Consider the following 6,197-nt stretch of genomic DNA (forward strand, 5'->3'; position numbering starts at 1 on the left):
TCCCCATGGCACATGGAGAGTGGCCTGGCTGCTCTGTGCCACCAAGGAGGAATGTTCCACTGGGATAGCTCGGCTGAGGCACCGCTGGCAAGCCTGGCACCTCTTCCAGCCAGCCCAGGACAGCAAAGCATCTTCCTCCTGCTGGCAGGAAAAGCTTTGAAATTGTTTCTTTGAAGGACCAGCATGTACCAGCCCCAGGCACAGCACCCAACTCAAATCTCCCCCAGGAGCCCAGGCACCCACGGCCCTGCACACAGAGCTCCCCCAGCCCAGCACTGCTGAGCTCTTCTGTTTTCTGTGCTGGTTTTCCAGCCATGGCAGTTGCAGAAATCGCTCCCAGTCACCAAGGTACAGCCACATCAAGGCAGTGTTTGCACCCACACATGGTGGTGTCTGGTGTGGCCACGAGCATCACCCACCATGGCAGGGGCTCCCTGCCATGCTCTGGAGAGGAGAGTGCTGCCAGAAGTGCCCTCTGTTTGAGCTCTTGGTAAACACAGCCCGTGGAGATGCTCTGTGTTTTTAAACATGCCTCTGGGGAGCCCAGCTGTGGCTTGCCTGCGGTGGGGATGGACAGGGACAGGAGATGGGGCTGCCTGGGCTCCTGCAGCAACAATGAAAACATGCATCTGGGGCTGTGTGGCCTCAGAGCAATGATTCATTGGGCAGGAGGAGAAAAGCAATCCCTCCTTGGAGGGAGTCTCCAGATTCTCTCAGCTCTCCCCAGCAGGCCCCCCTGCCACAGGATCAGGCCAGTGACTGCACAGGAAACCTTGTTTGGATTTTCAGCAAAGGCCTATTTTGAACATTTTACAAAGAAGAGGCAGATGGGAGGCCAGAAAAACTCAGTGTAATCTTTTCTTAGCTAAATTTTGTCCTGCATTGCCTGGCAGCCATGATGGCCCCACAATTAAATGTCCATGTTGAGCTCATCCTGGGATTTCATTCCTACCCTTGCCAAGCAACCATCCACGCTTCCTTGTGCCCTCACATTCTGTGCCCAGGCTCTGCTGTTTGTGTTGAACACCATTAACTGTGAGCAAAGCCAGGTGAGGGCTGTAACACCCACCATTCCTGGCTGCCTCCCTGCACTGCACCGCTCCTTCCAAAACAGAACATTTCCCAGAGGCTGCACACCTACATGACAAGTGCTTTTTCAACTCCTATTTATAGAACTCCTTGAAAATTCAGCTTCAAGAAAGGGCAAAAGCAGCAGCAGCTTTTTCCCAGCTCAGCCTGTTGTCCCTGCTCACAGCTGTGCATGAGGTCTGTGCATGGAGGAGCAGCAGGGTCAGGGCACAGCTTCTCTCCCCTCACTCTCTTGTGCTTGTTGTATTCTTCCAGATCAATGATTAATTGGATTCACATCTTTTCTCTTCTCCTTTTTGCTACTGGCACTGCAAACCACCTCTCCCCTACCTGAGCACAGGAGGTTCCTCACCAGGAGTCACCTTGCTCCAGGCCACTGGACACAGAGCAGCAGGGGAGGGTTTGATCCTGTTACAGTTTTGCTGCCACAGGGGGCAAAAAAAAAAGCACTTTATAAAAATAAAAACTTCAAAGCAACTCAAGCAGACAGCTCTGCCTTGATCCCTTCTCCAAGACAGGTTTTGTGATGATGCTAAAATGCACCTTGTCTGCACAACAGACTTCACTGAAGCTCATCCTGGATATGAGTTACAGTTGCTTTGATATTTTCCTTAAATGTGCTGATATCCACACTCAATGATTTAATTCCATATAACTTACATAGGGGTTTTTTTCTGCAATTCTCAGATGCAAAGAAATAATCTCTCACCACATTTGAAAACCTGGATTTCTGCCAGTTTCCTTAAAAAGCCACAATCTGTGCCAACTCAGTCATTTTAAACTACAGATTATTTATTTTTCTGCTCATACTATTTTTTAAAAGACAGTTCAAATAGATACAGTTAGAAATTCTTTTTTTTCTAGCCCCAGATCCATTCTTATCAAGATCCTATTAGGATCCACAGACACATTTGCAATTCTCCCTGGTGTTCCAAAGTGCTTTACATAAAAATTTCAATTAAAATTAATCATTAAACATGGCATTACATTGGGTCATGTATTTAGGTAATGATAGTCTACTTCTACTACTGAAGGCAGACAGAAAAGAACTTTACCACTGATTTAGTAATTTTAGCATGGGATGAAATTCTGAGGTTATTCAAGTCCCAATTCTGCATTTTGCCAACAAGATTCTCCTTGCTGCTGTTCAGCACACGCACTGGAGCTCTTTGTAGCAGGCAGTCTCTCTGAAGAGGCAGAGCTCATTTTCTGATCAAGTGACTACTATGAACTCCAAGGATGGGTTTTAGAACCCAAGAATGTATTAAGAGCTGTAATTGCATTTATGTCTCAGGGAAGGTTAAGGGAAGAAGAACTCTCTCCAGCTGAAAAGCAATTTTCAGGATGAAGCCAGGGGTTGTTGTTACTTGTAACTGAGAAAGGAACAAAAATTTAAGGCCATTGTTAGAACAAGATACTCCCAGGAAGGAGACTGCAAACTGTGGAATGGAACACGGGACCTCACACTTTTAAATGGTGCAGTTCAGCACCAGATTAGTAAGTCTTGAATGTTAAAATCTCTTTTATTTGCAGTCTCAGTTCTTGCCTTAGGGAGTTGGTGGCCACATCTCAATTGAAACATGCAAGGACGCTGAGACATTGCAACAGACAATTTCCTAAACTGACTGAATCATGTTAGAACTTTGTGTTGAGTAAAACACATTTGAATTGCACAGAAATGAGACTGTTTTAGTTGTAGCTATGGAATTAATTTAAGAAAATGTTAGGAATTTGTTGTTATTTTTAATGAGCAAAAGTCAAAGTGCATGAAGGGGAGGAATACATACCCACATGAATGAGGAGAGAGAACAATCGCTAGCAAGAACATCCCACAGCACAGCTACACCTACGGGCCCTTGGCATAAAGGGCTCAGTCTATTTCCAGATCACTGTCTTCACTGTAACATGCAGATGGATTATGTATAGAAGTCAGCAGCAGTAGGTCTTTTTCTGGCAGCAAACCACACTCCTGCAGAAAAGCCTCCAGGTCTACAGCAAAAAAATCTTCTCCCAGCTGGTCGGTGATGCGCACGAAGTTGCCAATGAGCTCCCCTGCCTTGTAGACCAGCAGGGCTGGCAGGGCATTGTTAGTGAAGCGAGTGCTGGCACCAATGAGTGAACTCTTCACTCTGCAGAATTTCACTGTTGGGTACTCAGCAGCCAGGCAGATCATGCAGCCATTCAGGGACTCAGTGCCAGGGATATCATCTTCATAAATATGGATCATGATCAGTGTGCTCTTATGCTCTTTGTCCACGGTGTCCAGAAATGCTTCCCCACTGGTGATCTCAAACACCTGCTTGAATTGCTGCCCACTGTACAACTGCTGCCTCATCTCCTCCATCCGCTGCTTCCTGTAGCGCTGCAAGAACTCCTCATCATCCTCATCATTGTGGATCATGCTGTATTCCTGTAAAGTCATCTGAAAACAGAGATTCCTGAAAAACATCTGCACCACTATACGGGTCACTTACATAATGAGAACATAAATCAAGAGGATTAATGTGGGTCACTCATCTTTAATAACAGCAAAGTGCAGCCATGAAGGCTCAAGCACCCTGTGTATTACACTCCATTCTGATCTAATTAGAAACCATGTCCAGGGGGAACAGCGATTTCAGCCCTGGGTATTCCAGTTTCCACAAGCTGCACTAATAACACAAGTGGCTGCTCCATGCTCCCACTTTAATCCAGGTTAATGGTGGCCATGTGCTTTCACTGAGCCGGGAGCGCTGATTTGGAAACGGTGCCTGACCTCAGATGAGCTTCTTTATCATCAGCTTTTCGTTTAGTTTTTCAGTTAAAATTTGTGGCACCATTGTCCTGTAGAATTAACAGCATTTTATGTATTTTATACCTGTTCACTTGCCTGCATCACTCAAGATACAGGAGAGCACACACAACTTTCATCACCTGAAGGCACAGACATGTCTGCAAATTAGCAACTTCTCTGACTACAACCCAGGGCTAGTTAACAGCTCAGCTGATTAAAACCATTCACTACATCCAATATCTGCAATTTCAGGAGCTCAGACTTGAATTCTCAACACCCACTTACTAAATACTAAATAAAGGTTCCTAGTTTTGGGCAGGGGAGGCAGCATTCACAGTTATCTGTACAACTCTTCATATTAATCCCCTGAAGTTCACTTGATCAACAGATGAGAAATCTGGAAAAAGCTTTTGGACCTCCTTGGTATTGCAGCTAAATCGCTTATTTGTTATCACAGGTAAGCAAAACTGCTAAATACTTAAGTGACATTTTAATTCCTTTGTGCCACCCTACCTTTCCATTGATTTTTTCCTGAAGCTCTTTCTGCTTCTGCTGCTCAGCCTCCTCATCCAGGTGAGACCTGCAGGTCATGGAGAGCTTCTTGATGAGCCTCTCCATCTCCCTGCGCTGCTCCTGCCGCTGCTCCGTCTCCAGCTGCTTAAACCTCCGCCAGTCATTGATCACTCCCTTGGGACCTGCAATCAGGTGTGGAGACATTTCGTGTAAAAAAGACAATACCATTTTACCTATCAGTTACAATCAAGGAATAATTTGTAAATCAGTAAAATGGTGACCCGGTCATAAATGTTTTTGCAACTATGCAAAACATCGATATAAGTAATTTGCCATTTGCATGTCCTTGAGTTTCTATCTACTTTCTTAACAAGAAGGATAAAATTTACTTAACTAGGCTGCTCTTGTAATTGTCCCAAAGATTAATATCTGTGCTCTTGAAATAGAACCACCAGCCCACAAGAGTTCCCCTATTGTTAGCATGGCTTTCATCAGAACAAAAATGATATATTATCATCCAAGTTGTACAAATCAGCCTTGTCTCAGCTTTCTATCCAAAACCTGATCACCCACTGACTCAAACATGCCTAAACCCAGGAATTTAATTTCAAAAAAAGAGTTTCAGAAGAATATACAAAATTTCCAATCAACAAGGGATATACAAAAGAAGTATATTGATATGATGATACCTGTGTTGATAGCACTGCCATCGCTGCTGAGCTCCACCTCGCCCACACTTTCAGGAATGCTGCTCTCCCCTTCTTTATCCTCCTTCTCACTGTCTTCATCCTCACCCTCACTGCTGCTGTAATAATACTGCAGCTTCTCGCCAAGCAGTTTATCATCCGCAGTAGTCATTATGCTCTAAAAATAAGGTTACAAAAGAGAGGATGCATTTCTGATCAAACACACATCACGATGGTCCTTCATTTCCTCAGGGCAGTTTTTAACCCTGGGAGAACACAGCCCACTCTCAAACAGCCCTCGATGCAGTCAGTCACAATTTAAAACTCAGTTTAAAGCCTCAGAGCCTCACTGGACAGCTCCATCAGACCGATTCCCAGCTACTGAGTATCACTTGCATTATTTAACAACAATTTATTAGAGCTGAAAAACTATTTAACAACAATTTATTAGAGCTGAAAAACTATCAATGTAATTAAGCAAATTAAAGCGTTCTGACCTGTATTCCTTTTCAGTCTTTCAGAGACAAGCTTCTACCAAGACCTGGAAGAAGAAATTTTAATCACATCAGTTGCTGTGGGGTCACGCTCGATGGTGCAGTGGTCGCCCAGCCAGCCCAGGCCGTGTGTGTGTGCACAGCCCGGCTCCCGGTTCTCCTGCTCACGGACTCAGCCCGGCTCCCGGTTTTCCTGCCGGACGCCGTGGGCTCTGCAGGAGCTAACCCCGGATTCAGCCGATTACAGCGCCAGATGGCCCGGGATTACCGGGACCGCCCCGCAGCGGGGCCGGGCCTGGGGCAGCACCTGGGGTTGGCTGGGGCCGGTGATCCCCGCGGGCCCGGAGCGAACCGGCTCTGCTCCCCGCGCCGGCCGAGCCCCCGCCCCGCGCCCTCCCGGATCCCTCGGGCCGCGCCGCCGCCCCTCGCCCGCCCGGGATTCTGCGGGGCCCGGGAGCACCGGCCCGTGCGGCGCTGCCGGAGCGGAGCGAAGCGAAGCGGCCCCGCCGCCCCGGCCCCACCGCCGCCGCCGCCGCCTCACCGCTCCCGCCGCCTTCCGGGGCCGCTGCGCGGGGCACGGCGGGAAGGAGGCGGCCGGGGGAGGAGCCGGGCCCGGCCCCGCTGCCCCCGCCCCGCGACGGG

The 6,197-nt window shown here is 47.6% G+C and overlaps 1 protein-coding gene across 4 annotated transcripts; it reads right to left on the reverse strand.

Annotated features, from left to right (window-relative positions):
* Positions 1–1,860: 1,860 nt before the first annotated feature.
* Positions 1,861–6,142, reverse strand: PDCL (phosducin like). 4 transcript variants are annotated; one of them, XR_010030324.1, is made up of 5 exons: positions 5,559–5,713; positions 5,065–5,239; positions 4,376–4,557; positions 2,877–3,511; positions 1,861–2,462 (listed from the first exon to the last, which is right to left on the reverse strand). XR_010030324.1 is itself a non-coding variant. In XM_063174520.1 (5 exons), exons 3-5 carry the CDS (start codon positions 5,231–5,233, stop codon positions 2,960–2,962), a joined length of 903 nt encoding a protein of 300 aa, XP_063030590.1. In that variant the 5' UTR covers positions 5,234–5,239; positions 5,559–5,602; positions 6,097–6,142; the 3' UTR covers positions 1,861–2,959. The 4 variants fall into 4 exon arrangements, 3 of the variants coding, with proteins under 3 accessions (XP_063030590.1, XP_063030591.1, XP_063030589.1); XM_063174520.1 differs by adding an exon at positions 6,097–6,142 and having other exon boundaries at positions 1,861–3,511; positions 5,559–5,602; XM_063174521.1 differs by adding an exon at positions 5,863–5,941 and having other exon boundaries at positions 1,861–3,511; positions 5,559–5,602.
* Positions 6,143–6,197: the final 55 nt, after the last annotated feature.

The sequence above is a fragment of the Melospiza melodia genome, chromosome 22 (assembly GCF_035770615.1).
Source record: "Melospiza melodia melodia isolate bMelMel2 chromosome 22, bMelMel2.pri, whole genome shotgun sequence".
NCBI lineage: Eukaryota > Metazoa > Chordata > Aves > Passeriformes > Passerellidae > Melospiza > Melospiza melodia.

What these genes read in the sequence shown, in the direction of transcription:
- PDCL (XM_063174520.1), bottom strand. Translation starts at nt 5,233, where the DNA reads ATGACTACTGCGGATGATAAACTGCTTGGCGAGAAGCTGCAGTATTAT. An exon ending in TGGCAGTGCTATCAACACAG is followed by an intron (nt 4,558 to 5,064) that starts GTATCATCATAT and finishes ACCTGATTGCAG; the next exon opens with GTCCCAAGGGAGTGATCAAT. An exon ending in AGGAAAAAATCAATGGAAAG is followed by an intron (nt 3,512 to 4,375) that starts GTAGGGTGGCAC and finishes CTCTGTTTTCAG; the next exon opens with ATGACTTTACAGGAATACAG.